The 22898-nt window shown below is 30.0% G+C and overlaps 2 protein-coding genes across 2 annotated transcripts in view; both read left to right on the top strand.

Annotated features, from left to right (window-relative positions):
• Window positions 1-1835, top strand: part of LOC142329546 (pickpocket protein 28-like) — a 49572-nt gene extending 47737 nt beyond the window's left edge. The window contains exon 10 of the mRNA XM_075374217.1: window positions 1718-1835. Within this exon, the coding sequence (XP_075230332.1) occupies window positions 1718-1835 (118 nt within the window). The remainder of the gene's footprint in view (window positions 1-1717) is intronic.
• Window positions 1836-11967: 10132 nt separating this feature from the next.
• LOC142329545 (pickpocket protein 28-like) overlaps window positions 11968-22898 on the top strand; it is a 37716-nt gene continuing 26785 nt past the window's right edge. Inside the window, exons 1-2 of the mRNA XM_075374215.1 lie at window positions 11968-12006; window positions 17030-17250. Coding sequence (XP_075230330.1) covers window positions 11974-12006; window positions 17030-17250 — 254 coding nt within the window. The 5' untranslated portion in view covers window positions 11968-11973. The remainder of the gene's footprint in view (window positions 12007-17029; window positions 17251-22898) is intronic.

The following is a 22898-nucleotide window of genomic DNA, read 5'->3' as shown; positions in this document are numbered from 1 at the left end:
TATTTTCTTATTTCTGAAATTAAGGACGCTGTTTTTAGACTGTTGATGACATTATACCAAATTCATTACCAACCTTAAAGGCCATTTCAACATTTCAAATAAAGCTATCCAAGACTACTTTGCGAAGTGGAAACAACGCTGGGAAAAGCGTGTGAATAGGGGAGGGGAATACTTTGAATGAGACAAGGATCAATAATCTGTAAAGACATTATACCAAATTCATTACCAACCTTAAAGGCCATTTCAACATTTCAAATAAAGCTATCCAAGACTACTTTGCGAAGTGGAAACAACGCTGGGAAAAGCGTGTGAATAGGGGAGGGGAATACTTTGAATGAGACAAGGATCAATAATCTGTAAAATTAATAATAAAGATTAAAGAAATAAAGGTCGGTTATTTTTTGAACAGACCTCGTGCATAAAGTAATTAAGAATGAAGAAGCACATATTAACTACTAGATATTCACAAAATGTACAGGAATGATTTTTTTTTCTAAATAAAGTTACGTTTTATTCATCTGTGTTCAGATTAATTTACATACTAAAGAAATAAATATTTACATACTAAAGAAATAAAGGTCGGTTATTTTTTGAACAGACCTCGTGCATAAAGTAATTAAGAATGAAGAAGCACATATTAACTACTAGATATTCACAAAATGTACAGGAATGATTTTTTTTTCTAAATAAAGTTACGTTTTATTCATCTGTGTTCAGATTAATTTACATACTACTGTATTTTTTACATGCCTGGTGAATATGTGTGTATGTATGTTCATACGTATGTAGGTGTGTGTATCACTTTTGCTTTTGGCCTTGTATCTCAGGGTTGACTGATCTAATTTTCTTCATATCTGGCTCAGATATTTCCATATATGGGACACTGATAATATATTATTTTTTTAAAAATTCATTCAGGGGGTGGGGAATATTGAGAAAAAACAATTTTTGATCTTTTTCAGAAGCACTTTAGAAAAAATATTACTTTGACAAATTTATTTCCTACATTATTTTTAAATAATCCAAAAACAGATTTTTTATAAAAATCAATCCCAAGCTTTTTGCTATATCTCCCTTCAGTTTTAATATTTTAAAACGTTTTTGCATTATATACATCTTATATAGGGCTATCAAAATATGTTTACAATTTTCCAAAATTACAAATCCCAGACCTTAAACACAGCAGTTTTTGAAAATTTTTGTGTTCTTGTTTCAGCCTTTGTTGCATCAGTTGTTAGTTTTGGAGAAAACTTAAGCAAATTTGTTAACCTTATCCCCTATATATTAATATTTTTAGAAAGTTTTTTTTATAAATTTTATTCCTCACCTCTAAAAAATGAATATTCTACTCTTTGTTATTTGGCTTTAAATCTTTTTATCTTTGCTCTTTTGGAAATTTTAATGCTTAAATCTTATTTAGGAAATCATTATAATTAATAAAAAAGCCATATTGCTGCGGGGCCCAAAATTTAAAAAAAACATTTTTGAAAATTTATTTTTTTACTTGTGTTTTAATTTTTATTATTTAAATAAAAATGAAATTTTTAATGAATTGGATTGTAAAGCCATTCTGGCAGAGCTGGAAAGGTTTTGCAATGAAAAATCTGAGCAAGGTATTTTATGACTTGACAGCGTAGCCGGATAAGTTAGCCACTTTTTTATTTTTATAAGTACTGTCTAAGTATGATTAGAATATTATTATTAATCTCTTTTTCAGAAATACATATACTATTGTCGAATCGTTTTTTCGTTCAAGACAAGTGAATAGTATTGTGAGAGTTGGTGTTTTATCTAATTCAGATTTTATCGGTAAGGAAATTTCACTATCTTCCTAAAAATCAGTCATCAGTATTACTTTTTTTTCTGTTGTTTAGTTATTACATATTTTTATATATATATTTTTTTAAAGTTAAAAGTTAGTGTAAAATTACTTAAATATATACTTTATTTCCCAATGCCTATAGTAGAGTAATGTGTTTGAATGATAAGGTTTGCTTTTTCTTCTGTTCAGCAAGTCAAAAATGATTACAATGATTTTCTTTGAGTAATGTTTTAGTTGGGCGTATAAGTGATATTGGGTACATAATAGTTTGAAAAGGAAAAAAAACCGGTAGGTACCTACTGAGTGGAGAATCACTTAAATTATTTAAAATAAAAATGTGATATTTATTTTTGTGTAATGGTATTTTATATCAATATTATGTGTAAATAATAGTAATGAAAGCATGATAATTTGAGCACTTAGATAAAAATGTTTGTTAATTTTTATCGGTTCCTATTCTTCCTAAATCAAAATTGAAACTGAATTTTCTAATTTGAGATTATAAGCAAAAATACTTCATCGATTTTTACAGAATTTGCTGATAAACAATATTGTCTTCAGGGCATCTTCAGGGCTATCTTTTATTTAGCTGTATATGAGCTTACTAAATCAATTTCCATGGCAATGGTAGCATCTTCGTCTTTTATACACAAGGTTCTGGATTTCAATTTCAGTCAAGTTTGACATTTTTCACATGATGCAATTTTTTTTTTAATTGTATGGAAAACATGTTTTGCAAGCTGTATTTTTATAAGTAGCTACAATTGGACATAACCCTGTAGTATCCAAGAGGATAAATAAATAAACAAGTGTGATTTAAATTATGTTTCAAAAAACATGAAAATATCTTTTTATTATTCTATAAAATGAAATGAAGAATAGTATTTTTTCCTTTTTTTTAAGTAGCATGAGTTTGAGTGGTGGCCATTAATAATCGATTAGTAGTTAGCCGCTAATGATCGTGAATGGTATAGGTAATAATAATACAAAAGATTTTTTATTATATTTAAGTTAAATTAATTAAAAGTAACAAGAACTGATAAAAAAACCCTCAGTAATCCAGTTGATTTACAATTATGACAATAAAAAATTAGAGCAATAAAAATGGATATTAGAACAATTAGAGCATGCAAAGTTTAATCCTGTAGTTCATTGAAGATGCTGACAGAAAGGCCTATTGAACAGGATTTATGGTGTTCTTAAACAGCGTTATTAATTGTGAAGAGAATGGATGCTCTCATTACCTGGAAAGAAGTTTGAACTATCCTATTTTTCATCTTGAGTTCATTTCTTTTGAGTAGATCGCCCTTTCTCATCATCCCCTCCCATCTTTCTCACTTTAGTTTTACATGGATCCAACCCTTCTTGTTGGTAATAAAGATCCTGGGAATCCTTGAGCCCATGAATTCTTGGTGCAATCTCATGGAAGGCAGTTTTTTCAGATTTGCTGATATACACAATAAATTTAATGCCTGAGATGCCTATTACATAAAACTAGGTCTCCTTAATCCTTGCTTAATTAAATTGTATAATATACAAGGAATATCTGAAAGTAATTAATGTTTCCTTTTATCACCTCTGCAGAACTGCAATGGCAGATTTATGCGTGTGTGCCACATTCTTCCTTCATTGGCTTCTATAAGCCAGTGAAGGAAAGAATTTCGTTGCTACTATAAGTACAGTGACATTTGTTGATAATTGTTTAAATATTGCTTTAATGTTCAAGTCGATCGACAATCCCGCCGATTATGTAATTAGAGCAGTTGTTCGATTTTTGAAATGAAGAAATGTCAAAACAACTGATATTCAGTGGAAAATTAGTGAAGTTTACGGTCAAAAAGCTATGAGTAATGGAACGGTTAGAAAGCAAATGGGGCAGTTTAATGAGGGACACAATAATATGCATGATGAGCAAACGAGTGGATGCCCTTCTGTCATGAATAATGATTTGGTTACAGAATCAGGTCTAAGAATGGTTCTTTGTGTATTTCTATGTCTTTGAAAAAAAATCATCTGTTACATCAGTATATAACCATTGTATGCACATCATTTTTCATATAAAAATAAAAAGAAACTTGAAACAGTGGGGCCAGAGCTAACATATATTTTATGAATTTTTTAATAAGATAAATTTTTACTGTATAAATTAATTAACCTTAAATACAAAATCAAATTTTTCTATGTTATGTGTTATTTATGATCAGGTTTAATCTTATTTAACATCACATTACAAATTTATTAAATTTGTTGTGTTCGGTAATAACTGAGTAGAATTAGAAACAGTTTATCAGATCGTTTCATATAAGATTTTAATTAAAATTTAATTTAATTTACTTATTTATTTAATTATATATAATAATATTTCAATTATATTATTTTCCTTTTATTTTTCAGCTAATATTGGTGGTTTGATGGGATTGTTTTTGGGATTCAGTTTTATAAGTGTTTTTGAAATGTTTTATTTTGGTTCTATGCGTTGGTTGACTAATACCTGGAAAAGAAATAAATGGAATAAAAAATTCAGTAAAGTGAATAATAAACAAATTAAAAATATTTCTGGTGCTGTAAAAAATATTCCTATTAGTTGTGATGCTTTTGCTGCAAGAGTAAAGAAATCTACTAAAACTCCAAATTGAAATCTACAGAAAAGTGCTACAAAACTTTACACTGGATTCTGCCTTACATGAATGATCGTAAAGATCTTGATAATCTGTTTTTGGCTAGGCCATGATTTAAAAGTAATAGTGATTGTTATGATGAAGGATTATTAAGATTATTGTAAATAAATGGCAAAAAAAATTTAAAAGCTGATCATGTTTTTCTTGAATAGTATTTTTTGTCTTCTTAATAATTAATTTTTAAGTTAAACTTTTTTTTTTGTGTACAGCCTTATTTAGTGCTAATTATTGTTGTATAAGGTATTTGCATTTTAGTATGTGCAATTTTTTTCTTGCACTTTTTTGAGAATAGGTTATTGATATACTGTGCTTTATGCATGCGCGTATACCTTGTTTTAGATTAATTATACTACACAAAAGTACAATATGGCCTACATTTATTCAAAAAAAAAAAAAAAATTGTCTAGTGGGTGAGGTGATACCAGATGTAAGGGATGTCATACCTGAAATAAAACATCAAAGGGTAAAATTTTCTCTTACTGATTACCATTTTGATATAATAAATATATTTGAAGTATGTAAGTTTTTAATTTATCCCTCTTCAAAATTTGTTGATTGTACAAGTTTCCATGAATTCTTGTTTTTAAAAATTCTAATTTAATTGCATAATTAGTTATTAGTGTATAATGTGTTTTGCAATAAATGTGTTGATTTTAAAGTATTAGTTTCATGATTATTTTACAATATGTGGGGATAGTAACAAATTTTACTTATTTCTTATGCTAGGAAAGCCATTTAATTTAAAAGCTTGATGCTTTTTTTTGTTTCCAGTTACCATGTTAGAAGTTGAAAGTTGTATTTTAAATATGATCTGTAAATATTCAGTTGATATTGATAAAATTTCTGTTTCTATAAAAATAAAAAGTTGATTTTATAAAGTTTAAACTGCTGAGTTTCATATATACATTCTAATCTTTAGGGCCAGGATATTTCAAACGTTAATTTAAATGTATAGAGAACCTTATTTATTATTAGCTTAATTATTATTACCATTTATTATTGAAAGTTAAATTATGTTTCTTAAGTTATTATCCGGGCTAGAGCTGTTTAATTTAACAGCTTCCCTAACCTTGACTTTCCGAGCGATCATTGAACAAATGCATTCATTCTCAAATTCATTAACTATATTATACAGTGACCCATATAAAACGCAACCCATCAATCGCTCATCCATGAAATTTCAAAAGTCAAGCTACTCCCCTACTCGTTACTGAAATGGACTCGTCCAACATCTGAACATCGCGGTGACGCAGTAGAACACTACCGATAGTAACAACAATGCAATCATAACGTTCAGTGTATGGCTAGAGACAAGATGGTGTTTTCGCTAGATGAACGTGTTTTCATTGTCGAGTCGTACTTCAGTACGAAATCAGCGGTTGCAGTACAAGATTTGTTTCGCCATAAGTACCCGGTTAAACCGGCTTCTAACAAAACATCAGTATTAAGGTTAGTTGCAAAATTTAGAGAGACCGGTTCTGTTAACAAGGAACACAAAAGATCTGCGTCAGTGTTGAATACAGATACAGTCGCTGAAATCAAAGACCGATTACTCGGCTCGCCAAATAAATTGATCAGACGTTTGTCTGCTGAAATTAATTTGTCTAAATCAACTGTTCGGGCGACCAAACAATTACAATTACGACCTTATCGCATTCAAACGGTTCATCGACTTTTTGAGCCCGTCAAAGAAAAACGGCTACAATATTGTCAATGGTTCCGTCGATTTCTGCGTGAGGGAATTAATGTTATGGGTTCGTTATTTTTCACAGATGAAGCACAGTTTCATTTGGATGGCTACGTAAACAGCCAAAACGGTAGAATTTGGAGTGCTGAAAATCCCCACGATTATCACGAAAAACAATTACACCCGCAGAAGTTGGGCGTGTGGTGTGCGATATCGCGGAAGAAAATAATAGGTCCTATTTTTTTCCAGTACACCATTAATGCAGAACGATATCAGGATATTTTATTTCAGTTCATTGCACTCTTGGAAGAGGAAGACAGACACTGCTGGCTATAAGATGACGGTGCGACATCGCACTATGCAGGTTCAACTTCTGATTTCGTCGAGGAATTCCTTGATAATCGTGTTATCGGACGAGGCTTGTGGCCACCAAGATCTCCAGATTTGACTGCGGCGGATTTTTTCTTCGGGGCTACCTCAAAGAAAAAGCCTACAACAACAAACCACGAACACTTGAACAATTGAAAGTCAATATTGAACAAGCTGTATTAAATATCCGGACACAAACTTTGAAAAAAGTTGCAAGAAACGCTGTAAAAAGAATTGAAGCTTGTATTCAAGAAGATGGCGGCCACTTCCAACATTTACTCTAAATGTAAGGTAATGGATGGTAATAATAAAATTTACATTTACACATGCCTTTTTATTATTTCAATACCTACCAATATAAGGTTGGGTTGCGTTTTATATGGGACACTCTTTATTATACAGTCGCTATTTCTAATGATATTTATTGAGTGTGAATCATTATGATAAAAAAGTTAATCCAGGTTTGGCTTGTCACCACTGTTGACTGAAATGAGTGTTACCATGCAAAGAATTGTTCCCTTCTGAAAGAAAAGTTCAGTACTTAGAAAATATAATAAATACATTTTCAAATTCTTTTGAAAAAAAAACAATATATTTATAACCCTGTCATTGTGTTGAATAATATAGATTAAAAAAGAAATCTATTTTATTCTTAAGAATTTTTGTAAATTACTTTTTTTAGTCTCCATTTACAAATGAAAGATTTAGGTACTCTGACATAGGAGAAGCTTCTTATAGAAAGTTTAAGTCATATCTAAATTCAATTTTAATTTCTGTACAATATCTAAATGGTTACTTAACAATATTTCTGTTCTTCAAAAATTGAAGAAGTCTGTTAAAATGTATAACAAACTTTTTTTGAAGATATTCACTGCATTATGCAACTAATCTCCCCCAAATTTCCTTCCTTTCTGTTGTACTTACTTTTCCCCGACACTAAATACTGCAAATCACAAATTCACCAAAATCCAGTATTAACAGCAACCTTGATATTTTATATGTTCAAGAAAGTGCTACAGCATAACACACTTTATGAAGTATACAATAAACAAAATTGTGATAATTAAATGGTACAATTCAGATCTAACCCCCTTTTTGACTGCACTGTGATAGTTGAATGTTTGCTGCAAAACCACCAGTAATAACATCAGCCAATATTAAAGTGAAAACTATCAGTACTAACTTAGATGGTTAAAATAGAAAAAAGTGTTATAACATGAGATTTTATATATCATATTAAAGAGGTTTGTTTTTGTTTGTCATTAAAAAAATTAGTAGTTTTACATAACTTTCACCAACTTCTTTGTGAAAAATATAGGAAATAAATTTTGTGTACCGATTTTTCATTATTAGGCTTATGAAGACAATAATAATAGCTACTGAACACATTAGCTAATAATGTTCTAGGTTTAATTTATTACACTTTCCCTATATCTCTAAGGCATAAATAATTATTGTTTTATTTATTAGTTTTTTCATCAGCAGTGATCAGTTTGACATACTTTTGTATTTCTTTTTGATTTTTTCTCTCTATCTTTTATTTCCAAGTATTTATAATACCTTGTATATTTAATTATTTCCTCTTTACATATTCTAATCTTTATTCTCTGGCAAGATTTTTATTTCTAACACTTATTTTATTTTAAAAAGTTACCCGACCTTTAATCTGTTATGTAACCATTTTAATGACAATTAGAGTAGTTTCTTTTCAGTTAATTCATCTTAGAACCTTGTTTCAAAATTTATCTACACATCTTAACATTTCCTATATTATTTTTTTGGCCTTCTAGTTTTCCTATTATTGTTTATGTTTTGCTAACATAAAGCACTGCACTTCATATAAATATTTTTTTTCTAATTCATAAAACGTATAATATGATGTTTACCATCAAATTTCTTTTACATATGAAAGTTCTCCTTGATTGTACAATCTACTTTTATGTCTTGCTTATGTCATTAATGTCATGTAATTTTACTGCCTTAGAGTAAGAAAGTTTTAAATTCAACTTATAAAATAAAATATTATATTTTTTATTTTCTTGCTTATTTCATTATTTTGTTTACCTTCCTGTTATTTAAACAATTCTTTTGTTTTATTCTTTTTTGTTTACAAGTTGAATTTTACATTCAGTTAAAAGAACATCAGCTTTTCATTTTATTTTTATATTTTTTTTTTTAACATAACACTTTTATTTTACCTTTTGAATTCTTACAAATTTCTTTGCCCTCAAATTGTTCCTTCAATGATAAACTAATTATTTGTGATATAAAAAAATGCATTGGCTTATTACATATTGTTTTTTTAACAGCTATGATATTAGTAAATAACAGAGCTACTAGAAGGTAATATGATAGGAGAGGTTTTAGTTTTTTTTAGTTTCATGTCCTTTGATAATGAAAGATTGATACTGAATGCATTATCAATTTTTAAGCGATTGTATACTGATATATGTGAGCAATTTATATTTTAAAAGGTACGTATTAAACAGCACAAATAATTGAATTTTAATTTTATTTTTATTTTTTTTCATATTATTTGATAATAAAAAAATTATCAATAGAATTTAATATGCAATATAATATCCTCGTATTGAGAATAATTTTATGTAATCGATAAAAGAAAATATGAGAACTGCACCATAGTTGACTTCCAATGGTTGGAGGTGGAAAAAAGATTACCACATTTAAAATTTACCCACTTCACATAGGTGTCACTACCCGCATTCAGTTATTGCACCATGTGACACCAGCTTTTAAATACTTTAAATAAGAAATTTGCTAATCAAAATACCCAGCTAGAAGAGGCAGAGCAAATTTGGTACTGAATCCAGGTTTTAAAATATAATTGAAATTACCCCCTTAAACTAATCAAGTAAACCTTGTGCAACTGTTCATTTAAGGGTTGTGCATTGTATCATGCAGATGAACTGCAACATCCTTTGTGAGATGTTCTGCTGTTTATTTTTGGATTGATATATAAAAGGTTGTTTTCAAAATTTATCGGAATTTAAATGAAAGTTAAGAAATCATATGAAGTTCATATACAATTTGACTAAGTTCATTCATCATGGTTCAGTGTTCTTTCTTTGTTTTTCATGCAATTCTTCAAATTTCTGGCATCAGACTCTCAATATTGTTACTCATAAATATTATTACTATTTGCATGAAATGATCGTCAATATATCTGTTATCAGCAATGCTATATCGCAATTCTACTGTTCACCTCACAGATGTTGGGAAGAACAATGACAGATTCCATTTTTGATTGACCATTGCTGATCAATCATCATTGAACTGCATGCATGGAGGTGGCTGTGTAAGAGGTAACAGGTTGTTGATGTTTATAATGTAGTTTATTTTCAACAGCCAACTGAAATCCTGTTGTAGAATAGTTTCTTATGAGATAAAAGTCTATTTGCAAATTATTTTTAATAGTTATGTTTTTGCTAATAAATAATTGCATGCTATGATATATCAGCACCTCTTGGAATAATGACCTCTCTTTAGTCATATTGATTACATTTGCAAAAAAATAACCTGAATTATTTTTTTTTGTTGACTAATATTTAGGTGAAGTCAAATTTTACCTAAATATTGTTTTGTGATCAACTAAACACACTTCGAGAGAGTTTTTCAACTACAAAAGAAACTCAGATATATGGTGAGTGTAAGAATGCATTCTTTTAAAGATACAAATTATTAAGTATTCCTTCAGTGTTCATTTTTAAGCAAAACAAAATGTTTTAGGCAAACTGATTGTAAAAGAATAACTTATAGCTGTAAGTCACAGTCCTATAGTGCTAAGTATTCCTGATATTTATAGTTCAAGAAATGGAAGTACTATGTTGAGGAATTTCGTAGAACAACATTATTTGAAATCCTAGAGCCATAGTGCATGAAGAAATTTTTATATGACATTGGTATCCATGTGATGGAAAAATAAATAAAATGACTAAGTATTCTTTATTTGAAAATACTTTTAATGTGTTTGTTGAAGGATTTTTAAAAACGGTATTACTCATCTGTATGTACAGAATGTGTTATTTACCTTTATTGGGTAATAAAATTTTTATAATACTTAAAAGCGTATATTAATTTTCTTGTAATTTTTTTTATACATACCCCAGTCACAAAAGAAAATCTGGCAAAGTATTTCATGACTTTTCCTACTATGCCAGTCAAGTCATGGTTACAAAAATTAGATCTAAGCTTCAAAATTCCATAATTATAAATAAAAAAAGTTTAATTTAGGAGCTTCCTTGCTTTGTTGGGAAAATTTAGTCAAAATTTATTTATAAAGAAGTGGTCCCTAACAAAAAATAGTAATTTAAAAGAGAATTGTTTAAAATTATTGAAAAAATAAAGTACCTATAATAATTCTTTGAAAATAATGAAAAAAATTATTTTCTCATTTTGGGTCTGGAATATAATATAGATGCTAAAATTACTTTAATTTTAATAGCCCTTTAAGTGATGAAGAAAAGTCCGAAAAATTTTTTTAATAAAAATTAAAAGAGTTTGAGCCAATCTATGTATTTTGAAGGTGGGGGATAAATTTTAAGAAAAACTATTCTAAAAAGTTAAGCTTAAGCTTAACAAATTTATTTTAATAAAGTTTTCTGTAAATGCCTCTGAAAAAAATCAAATTGGGTTTTTTGCGGTATTACCACCTGCTTAATGAATTTTGAAAAAGTTAGTATGATCAATGCCCATATTTCCACATATTTAAGCCAAATTTGAAGAAAATCAGATCGGTAAATCCTGAAATATAAAGCCAAAAGCAGTATGGTACGTACATATATAAGTATTTTTGGCGTAGGTGAATTAGTTGGATCCTAAAACATAAGATTTACAAAAAAATCAATACCTCATGATCATCATATTTTCCCTTTTATTATGGTTATTCTAGATAAATTCACTAGAAAAGTAAAATAAATTTAAAAAATAGTACTATAATTTGGCAGCAACCTGTAGTTACTGGCTTGAATAAATAAATACATAGCTTTCATATGAGTAAGTAAAAGTTATAAAAAAAGATTGTGATCTTATAAAATATCATTGTTTACTTTTTTTTTTAAATTGAAGGTATTCAGATAGTGTTTTTAAAAAAAGGTGTGTAATAATTTTAGTTTGATAGTAATTAGACATAAGATGAAATTACTACTTATCATATAATCCATTGTATTCTATTCAAATTGCATGCCTGAGGGTCATCACTAATGTCAACTTAATTGTGGAATTTTTATTTTTTACATTAACTGAGACATGAAAAACAATAAAATATTGTTTATTATGGTGTTTTATACCCTATCTTGATCAAAATAGATGTCAGATAAGCTGCATGCATATCTTTTATTAAACATTGTACTCCAACGAGCATACTTTGTTACTTTTTCTTTTGAATGCATAATTCCAGTATGAAAATGATACATGTCAATAATTATATAAAGGTAACTTAAATTACTTACCACTAAGTTACATTTATTAATGTAAAATTTTATTTAATATAATCATTAATGTCAGTTTAAAATTCTGACTACACATTGAGTTAAATAAGCAAATTTTTTTTTAAATATGAAAAAAGTGGAATTAGCATGCAGCAGTCTTCTCATACAAATATTTTTATATGTTGAGTTTTAATTTTAAAAGAGTTTTTTAGGGAAAACTAACACCCAGATATAATTTAAGTTAATAAATAAATTTACACTATAAAATTAGTAATAAGAATAAAATAGTAAGATGTAAAAATAAGTAAACTAATAAAATGATTTAAAAATAAATATAAATATTAATAAGTTTATTTTAAGAGTATCGGTCTTACAACAGAAAAATAAAAGTGGATACATATACATATGCAGTGATTATTTTTTAGAATTTGAAAGGCTGGAACAAGGCAGTTTTCTCTGCCAAAGAGAAACTATTATGTTTGAGTCATAATTTATAACGTCATTAATTATAAATACACTATAATTTACAATACAAATGAATATAAGAAAAGCTGCAAATGACTTAAAAACAATAAAAGCTGCATTTATTTCTCGCTGATAACTTGGGGGTGAAAGTGCCGTTGTTTCAAACAATTGTGTTGTATAGAATAAAATAATTTCATGGTATAGTTAAGCTTAAAAATAGGACCAGTAAAGCATGTTTAATGATTTTGCACTTCCAAAGTTCATACGAATTATAATTTTTATTTTATTTTTTGATAAAGAAGTATGTCTAAATACAATTTATTAAATTGGAAAATTTGTCATTATTAGTTAAATATTATCTTGGGCTAAAAAACAAACTTTGTAACTGATCATTTTAAGACATTCTGGATCTTAAAACATATGTGAATTATTATTGTATGTGGCATGACATATTCAAACGAGGTGCTGGAATGTTGTTCTGGTGCATTCCATCAAAAATTAATCTATACATTTCTATGTTACGAACTGTAATCAAAAGGGTTGTTGCCAACCTAATGTGAGACTCCTTAAACTAGTGTAGTCATTCTTATAACAAGTATCCCACATCAGGAATGTTAAGAAAAGTGGATATGTGAAGTTTTTTTAATACATTGCCTTATTTTTACTAATAGAAAAATTTCAATTGATGGTGATAATCATTAGTGAAAAAATATTCAGAAAAATGAGAAGCAGAAAATAATTTCTAGTTATGTGTATCCTTACCTATTAAAGCCAGTGGACAGTAGATAATCAGCCCAAATGTAAATCTTTAATTGTAACAAAAGGGACTGGCTGTACAGTGAAAACTGCTTCTCTCAGAGAAAGCAAGTCTGAATAGTGCCTCTTGTTTTTCAGGTGCTTAATATGCATCATATGTTTTCTTTTCATCTTTTATGACCGCATAGGATCACTTTAGTCAGTCCTTTATCCAAGTGGCTTTGACTGTTCAGGACTTGCTTTTCATACGTCCTGATCTCCATACCCTTTCTGGTGTTGAATATATTCTTGTTGTGAGTTTCATTCTTGTCAGTGTAAAGCGAGTGTGTTGTTGATTTTTTTTTGTTTAATTTTATTTTGTCTGTCATATCTTTTGGTGCAACCTTCAGATCCTTTTTTATTTCACTGATCTATCTTCATCCTCTGTTGGTGTTTTATGAGTCGAGATTGTACTGTACCAACCATTCAGAAGTCTTGAATCTTGCATCCTCATGATGCAAGATTCCGGCAGTGGTGCATCCACCACTGCCGGAAAAGTATCAGAAAGATACCTTTTTCTTGATGCAGGTTCTCTCAATTCAACTTTTGATTTTTTTTGTCTGTCGGTCTTTGATTGTTCATTCAGGTGGAAGAATTTTCTGCTGCGCATGTGGCTTCCAATTTTATATGTGTTGCAGTGTCTTATTTTTGCATTTATGGATAGACTTTTTTACTGCAGATCTACTAGGATAATTTCTCTGCTTTAGCTAGTTTGTTTGTTCTTGTTTGGGTTTGAGGTTTTTTGTTATTATTTATCCATGGTACTTAAATTGGGTTAGTATTTTGACTTTACTATAGTCTATGATTACTTATTTTAATTGTGTTTATTTTTGGGGCATAATTTCTGTCTTTTGAAATGATATTTTGAGTCCAATTTTGTTTGAAATGTTTTGAAATTCTAATACCTGTGTTAGCTTCGTCGATTTCATTTGCTAGCAGTGCCAAGTCGTCAGCAAAACCAAGGCAGCTTGTTTTGATTTTATGGCCTATTTTTATTTTTGGGGGGCATTTTTCGAGTCATTCCCTCAATACCATTTCCAGAGCGCAGTTAAATAGTAGCGATTAGAGTTCATCGCCTTGGCGCAGTCCTGTTTTGACCTCAAATGGTTCCAAGAGTTCACTTTTGACTTACTGTTTGTGAGGATCAGTTTTATCGTGTTTATTAATTTGGGCTGTAGCCTGAGGTATGTTAGAATTTTTAGTAGGGATTCTCTTTGGATGTAGTTATATGCTTTCTTCAAGACTACTAACATTATTACCATGTTTCTGCTTCTTTTTCTGTTATCATCCATTATTAGCTTGAGACTCATGATCTGGTTTGGACAGCTTCTGTAGGCTCTGAAACTTCCCTGGTATTCTCCTAGTTCTTTCTTGAGTTGTAAACCAATCCTTTTGAAGACAATTCTTGAAAGAATTTTGTATGTTGTGTCTAGAAGTGAGTGTAGGTTTGTTTTGTCTGGTTTTTTGTGTAGTAGATGGATGAGCGCTGTTATCCAGTGTTCAGGTAGTTCTTTGATCCAGATGTTGACAAGCTATTGATGAAGAATGATTTTTGTTGGTTTTGCTTGTTTCCAGATCTCTACAAAGGTCTGATCTTTCCCACTGCTTTGTAATTCTTCATCTCATCCAGTGCTAGGTAGACTTCTTTTATTGTGGGAGGCAATGCTTGATGTCTTTCCTCACATTCGCTGTTCCACCATAGATTTTTTTATGGGATTTTTATTGGGGCTAATTCTGCAATTTGTTTGAGGTTGTTGACTAGATCTTCGAGTTTATCGTGATTGTTATTTTTTCGGTTGCTTTTTTGTAATTTTCATTCTTGATTAGTTAGGTAAGGTCCATTTTTCTTTTAGTTTTAGGGGCTTGGTTTTGATACTTCCTTTAGGTAGGGAATTTAATTTTAATTTTGACTATGTAGTGATCTGAGTCTGTGACTACTTTCTCCAAAGACTTTTATATTGTAAATCTATTTATGGTGATGTTTCTCCATGAAGACATGATCTAGTGGTCATTCTTCTTTAGAAAAAGAAGAATGGCAGTACTTTAGAAAAAGCAGGAGGAGTTTCAGGTTTTGAGATGTCTACTTGAAATATATGGATTTCAAGATTGGGTTGTGGTTTCTGCAGAGATTGATGAGCCTCTGTCTGTTTTCATTTGTTCTCTTTTTGGTGAGCCATTTTCTGGTGATGTTACAGTATCTTCTTTCTTAGTCTAGTTGAGCACTGAAGTCTCCGATTGGTTGTTTAACATGATTTTTGGGGTTGTTATTTATGGTTTAATTAAGTAGGTCTCAGAATGTTTTCTTTTTGTCCTTTAAGAGATTTGTTTTTATTATTAGTGGGGGGTATGGACATTTATTATGGTGTAGATTTAATTAGATGCTTTTAGCATGAGTTGAGATTCTTGAGGATTGTGTCTTGATTTCTTATGCAAAGTATATTATTTGAGGCTGATTAGAAAGCCTATTCCAAACTGTGGGACACTTTTCCTCACTCTCTTTCTAGGTATAACTTTGTGGAGCATATATCTTTGAAATTTCATGGTGTCCTGTTGTTTTTTTCTTATTTTCTGCAGTCCCATGATGAAAATTTTGTGTTAGTCCATCAAGACGGTTATTATTTTTAGTATACCAAATTACATGAATGAGCTTACATTGTGTGTGGAAGTGTAGCTGTGATTTTCTTTGGTTTGATTTTGGATTTTGTATTGTTCTTGTTTATGTGTGCGTTATTAGGGCATTCCAATGCTTCTGACTGCAAGTTATCTTCTAAGCAGCAGCCCAGCGTATCCAAGTGCCGCCTTCACTGAACTCTGAATGGTGTTGTTTGGTTCAGCCAGTGGAGCAATCCTTAAAAGACCTTTCATGGTTATTGACTACCAAAGTGTCACCTGTGGTGAGACTACGTCCTGAGTTACAACTCTAGATGTGATCTAGTGAGGTGATAGTGGGATATGATTTGATGATAAATGAATTGTGAAGTTTGGATTCAGTTTGCGAACAAATTTCTCCTCTTTTCTGGATTTAGCCAGGCATACTTTGTCGAGGCTCAGTTTGACTTTTGTCAAAATTGTTATTTAGGAGAAAATTTAAAATGTCCAATCCTAAACATTACATACATCATATGTTTTATAAATATGAATAAACTTTCCTTATTTCGATGCTACTGCTTAATGTGTTTAGTTCTTGTGGTTTTTTTTTTCATTAATTCAGTTTTAATTGCCAGTATTGATTTAATTTCCAGTGGTTATTTAATAGTTAAAATTTGTATCTAATTTTTATTTTTTAGTTTAAAAAAGGTAAAAAAGAAAAAGGGAAAAAGAAAGTTAACAATTAACATTCTGTCTTGCAACAGTAAAACAATTATGCTGTACTTTCTGGTTGTTAAATGACCACATCAGTTATAAATCTATTCTAGCCATGTAAATTGACTTGTATTATTGCATGTTGGCATTATACTTCTGTGTTTGTGTTGTAGAAAAATGTTTGGTTTAGATACTGTTCTTAACAAGACCACCTTCATCATTTTTCATATAATTTTTGTGCACACTTGAATTTCTAATACTATTTCTTATTTTTGGATGGATGTTATTGATGGTTGATCGAGTTGTTTTTCCTTTAATTAATATGATTATAAATGTGTTTCATTTTAACTGCATAAAATATATTCAATATACTTTTACTTTACCATATTAAAATTAAATAATTTAAGTAATGATTTGTTTTATTGGTATTTCACAGCATGTATATTACTAATTATACTTTCAGAGACAACCTTACTATGGTAATTATGTGAGAAGAAAATCTCTAGCAAGTCATGGTAATTTATCAGCATCTTCCTTACCCGGTTCAGCAGCAACAGGAATTGCTGCTACTATTGATAAAAGATATTGGGAAATCTTCAGTATGTATCTTAAAAGTTATTGTGATATGACATCACTGCATGGACTTCGATATTTTGGAGAAGCTGGACGACCTTTATACGAAAGGTAAACTTAGATGAATTTTGTTATAAAAATCACTTGACTTGAATATTTATTAAAAAAAATCATACCTTATTAACTAACTGCAAGGTGAAAGGGATATATTTTCTTGTATAAATTTCTGAATACAGTTTAATTTTTTCTGTTAAAAATGATAATGTTTCCCAAATTTTCAGAAATATTTTGAGATGTTTTTGTGCATTCTTTTCTTCTTCACTAATATAATTTTCTTTGTTCCCTACTACTGGGCAAATAGAATATGAATCACAAATAACTAAATCTAATCAAAACCAGTATTTGCATAATATATACATATACATTTTATGTATACATATATATATATATATTAAAAAAAATACTAAGTAAATATATAATAAATAATTTTTTTAAAACTAGTTTGGCGATTGTAATTATTACTTACATTCTGATCATTAACAGGGTTTTGCAGACCCGAATTATTTAATTTAGTAATATTTCAAAAGCATCTCTTGTTTCAATTCAGTTAAATGTTACGTATCTCTTTAAAATTGAATTATTAATTAAATATATTAATAAATTACACTTCCAATATTACCCAGTATATATTAATATTGTGAATAATAATTACTGGAAATTATTTATGAAAATACACTCCCTCTTTAAAAACAAAATATGTTTGTAATATTATATTTTTACATTTAAAAAATACAAGACATTCATTGCTGCATTACTCTAATAAAAATATTTTTGAAATATACTGGAGTTCATTGTTCTCACTAGTTTGAGTTCAATGAAAACTGTAATATATGTTGTATAAAATGTGTTTTAATTATGATGATTACCGTAACGGTTCATTAAATCTATAAGTATTGATCGTTTGTAAATGTTAATTTCTTTCATGACAGTTGTACACTTAAGGGAGACTTTGTCAACTGGTTTATATAATTCAACAGTTAGAGCCTGCCACTTACCTTGACTTCTGTTTATTATTTTTGTGTGAATTTTAATTATTTAAAATTAATAAGAACATTTTAATGTTACTTTTCTTTTCCTTTTCTGTTTAGCCTCTGGAACCACCATTAGGTATTACTTCAGAAGATGAATAACGATATTTATAAATGTAAATGAAATATAATCTTGTATAGTCTCAGGTCGACCATTCCTGAGATGTGCGGTTAATTGAAACCCATCCACCAAAGAATAACAGTATTCATGATCTAATATTCAAACCCAAATAAAAGTAACTGACTTTACTAGGATTTGAACCTTAGAACTCTCGACTTCGAAATCAGCTGATTGCGATGACGAGTTCACCATTAGACTAAACTGGTGGGATATTTTAATGATGCTGACTGTGAAAATAGGACATTAAAATAGTTTTATGTTCAAAACATGAAAATGATCAAAATTTATTATTAACTAGTCACTAGTATGTTTTTCATGTGATGAATGAGAATTGTTTGAAATAATGTGAATTGTTCTGGAACGGTAGAATGTGAACAATGAAGAGTTAGACAACTTAATTTGATCATCAACAACAAAGCTTTTTTCTATGTTCTTAGTGTTCAGTGATGATTTAATATTTTAATTTTCTTAACAAATGAAACTGAATTATGTGATAAAATGTTTTTTCATCAAAAGGTTTTCAGTCATCTTTGTTACCAACTCTTGACCATTAGCTGTCAATTGTCATAAAGGCAACTACAGACATCTTGAAATAAGTTATTTATATATGTTTTATTATTCAGTTTGTTGTTATAAAAGTTTAAATTTTTAATTAATTTATAAAACCGCATTAAGATGAAATAAAAAAAAGATAACCAAATTTCATCAGCAATAAGAAAGTAATCTTTGTTTTTGTTTTTATAATGGTTGTTTAGCAAGAATATTTAACTCTTGGTGATTTACATAAAAAATATTAAAATATTAGGTAGTTCAGGATTTTCGAGTGAAAAATACTGAAAAAATCTCTCAGTCAGTGGTTTATAAATGGCAAAAGATTATTAAAGGTTATTTGACATTTGTTATGCGTAACAAATCCCACATTGTTGGAAAGCTTATGACAAGTAGATTAAAGTATGTTATATAAATAAACAAATTTTTTAATTGTCATTTCCACTGACATTAATAAACAATATCACTGAATATTTTTATTTTATTAATTTATGATTATTATTGGTAATTAAAAACGATTACAGTTACCTACAATAACAGATGAATTAGACGTTATGAGAAAAGGTACTAACCCACAATTTATAGTTTCTGAATAAGTAACAATTGAAGTTCATTTTGTTATAAAAATATTAAACCTTTCTGTATGGAAATAATTTTTTCACCACATACTTAATAAAAAATGCTCTTTTTAGCTAGTTAAATAAGAATTTAATACTCTTTAAAGTTAAAAAAAAACAAAAAAACTGAGGGTTAGTTCCATTATATATAAGATTTCAAACTGGTTAGTTTTCTAAAAGGAACTGTGCCACAAATGTAGCGTAGTTCCTTTTTACCTTTTTGAAAAAGAATAATACAAAGTTAATAATCAAACACTATTTTTTATTTTAACAAAGTCAAGTTCGGGTAAAATTAGATTTACATTAACTCTTATAGCCTATTGTTGTATTTTCTTTTTAGGTCAAAAATAAAATTCTAAAAAGTTTTTATTTTACATTGAAATTTGGATTATCCCCAAAACCATCCAAATCATCTTCAGTATTATTTGAAGCAAACAACTGCTCATAAAAAGGAATAGTATCCTTCACAAAAGATGTCTGATGGGATTAATAACTTTGAGTTTTTGGTGCTATTCCTATCCTTTTGGGCCATAGTCGAACTACATAATCTATCAAATACTGCTTAGGGTGTCTACTAACTTTTTTTTTGACAAATCTACTTCAACTCTGTCAACAGTGAAATCTTCTGTCATGATAACTGAAAATGGATTTTCCTTCTCTAAAATCATTTCCCTTATTTTCAGCCAATTTACTTTTTCCTTCTTCCTATTAGTTATAATTTTTCTATCTGCTCGGTCTCAAAAAGTTTTCATTTTGTATTTCCTTAACTGTCAATGGTTTATTACCTTTATATAGGTTATGGAAGGTACTTTCTTTGTTGTTTAGGCTAATGAGATTCAATTTTGCTGAAATCACTGTCATTTGGCAGGAAGCTGTGTCTAGGAATTAGGTAGCGTAGAGCAATCTTTTCTAATGTAGGATGAACTTGTAAAAATGTTTTTAATAATAATACAATTTTAATATTTCAATTTTGTCCTCCATACGAATCGCCTCAGACAGTTCAGTAACCTTACCCGATACATTTTCATTAATGTGTGTAATTAGACTAGAGCCTATTTCCTGGGCCCTTCTGCCAGCTACTCCTTTTACCCAAACATAGCACAATCCTCTATCTAACTTCCCTGAGTGGATGCCACAAGTGGATTTAGTTGTAAATCTACAATTGGCATTTGTAAAACATAATTTTTTTTGGAATTCTTGGTAAGGGAAGGGTTTTTTCATGTTATAAGTCAGGCATTCAAAATTATCTACTTTTGTTGCTCCTTTTAAGTCTTCTTTCATTAGATCATGGGCTTCTTTCCACAGTTTAATATGATAATGTTCTCTCATAATATTAAGTTTTTATCTTCGTCTTTTTCATTGTTTATTAAGATGTCAAATGTATCACATTTGTTGCAAGTATATTTTTTTAATGATATGAATCTCAAATTAAACTCACCGTAAAATATGTTTTTATATGTTGAAAAGCTAACAGCTATTGAACCTTTGTGTTTTTTTTTCGTAGGTATTGTACATCTTATGAAGCTTCAGTCCTAAAGGCAAGTAATTTGATTGTGCCTCTGAGCGACAGTAATGTGATTGATAATGAGTAAATCTATTGATGTGTTCAATATTACTTTCCTCTTCTTCAGGTGTTATTTTCTTAAAACTACAATTTTTACCTCATTTTCTATTATACTATCTGCATCATCACTATGATTTTTAACAAGAGCATTATTAACTCTTTTTGAAGATATTTGGAATGTATTAAGGAATATTTTCTGACACATTAATATTTCAAGTAAAAAATTCCCTAGTAAACTTCCTTCTACTTCTATGTTCTTCTTTTAATTTATTTTTTAATGTAACATTGTTATTTGGTTACTTCTTTAACATTTACTGCTGTATACATAGTTTAAGCATTGTCAGAACCAAGTGAATAAACTTGTTGAATTCTTTCTCCCTTTCACTAGTAAGTGAATCTGTCCTTACATTTTCATATACACTTCCAATCAAAATCAATAAAGGCTTAGGTAAAACTTTGATTTTTTAATAATTATAACGTTTTTTGTTAGAATATTACCTTTTTTATTCATTCTCCGAATAGAATCATTGATCCTCTCTTTTTCTATTCTTAGGTCAACCATTGCAACTTTTTTCAACTAATAGATTTTCTTCAAAATGAATAGAATCAGTTTAATTTGTCATATTCTTTATTATATGGAGAAGATGAAATAGCTATGTATCTTTTATTACTACCATTTTTTTTGTGGAATTGGTAGAACATAATAAAAGGATGAATCACTTTCATCAGTTGTGTCAGGTTAATACATGGGGTCTGTCTCAGCATCAGATGTGAACGATGAGAGCTAATCATCTAAAGAAGGTGCAGGAGATAATTAATTAAAAACATCAAGGTTATATTCTCAGTTGGAATATCATTTGCCATTTCATCCATGTCTTTACGTGTGTCCGAAGTAGAAATTAGATTTAAATCTAGTTAACTCATGATGTGACAACAGTGTAATAATAATAATAATAATAATAATTTTTTTTTTGGTGGAGGGAGGTGGAAATGCATTTACGCATGGAGTGTCGGACTCCCGCTGATGGTATTATCCAATCATTATCAGCAGACCACTGACAAAAACCACCCCCCTTTCTACCAGGACTCGACTCGGAACCGTTTAACACATTACTTCCGGTCGAGTCCTCTTATATTAGCCTGATTAGGTGCTACTTAATTTTCAGGACTATGCAGGTCAACCTTTTTGGTCCTGAGAACGTTTCCGACGAATTGGGCTACACTTTCCCAGTTGCTCAGATTACAGAGCATCATCGCAGCCACATTGTGGGGCCTCAATGCTCCGAGAACCGTCTCTAGTCTCCCTCGATCTGCCGCCCATCAAGCACATTTGGAAAAGGTGTGCTCAGCGTCGTCCCGTACACCAGGGCAATAGAGGCAGTCGGGGGACGGCGCTTTCCCTATGACATGGAGATAAGCGCAGAAGTACCCGTGACCAGTTAAAAATTGGGTCATGTAGTGCTCCACCTCTCCATCCCGCCGCTCTGTCCACGGTCTGACCAGAGGGATAAGCCGTGCGGTCCATCGTCCTCTGGTCTCGTGGTCCCAGGTCTCTTGGCCATGCGAGGAACTTGCGAGTGCGTTCCTCGTTGGCAATGGTCTCCCGGTCTTCGCCTGCCCATCGCCTCCTGTAGATCACCTGGCACTCCCTTGCCAAAACAGCAACAGGTATGACGCCGGCGACAACCAGTACTGCAGGCTCGGAGACCGTCCGATTCGCGGAAGCGACTCGTAAGGCTGCGGTGCGTTGCATCTGCGCGAGCCGCTTTCGGTTTCTTGCAGTTCTTAATGCCTGGGCCCACACTTCCGACCCGTATAAC

Source organism: Lycorma delicatula, chromosome 8 (genome assembly GCF_047948215.1).
Source record: "Lycorma delicatula isolate Av1 chromosome 8, ASM4794821v1, whole genome shotgun sequence".
Classification (NCBI taxonomy): Eukaryota; Metazoa; Arthropoda; class Insecta; order Hemiptera; family Fulgoridae; genus Lycorma; species Lycorma delicatula.
This window is presented reverse-complemented; position numbering and strand designations above follow the sequence as displayed.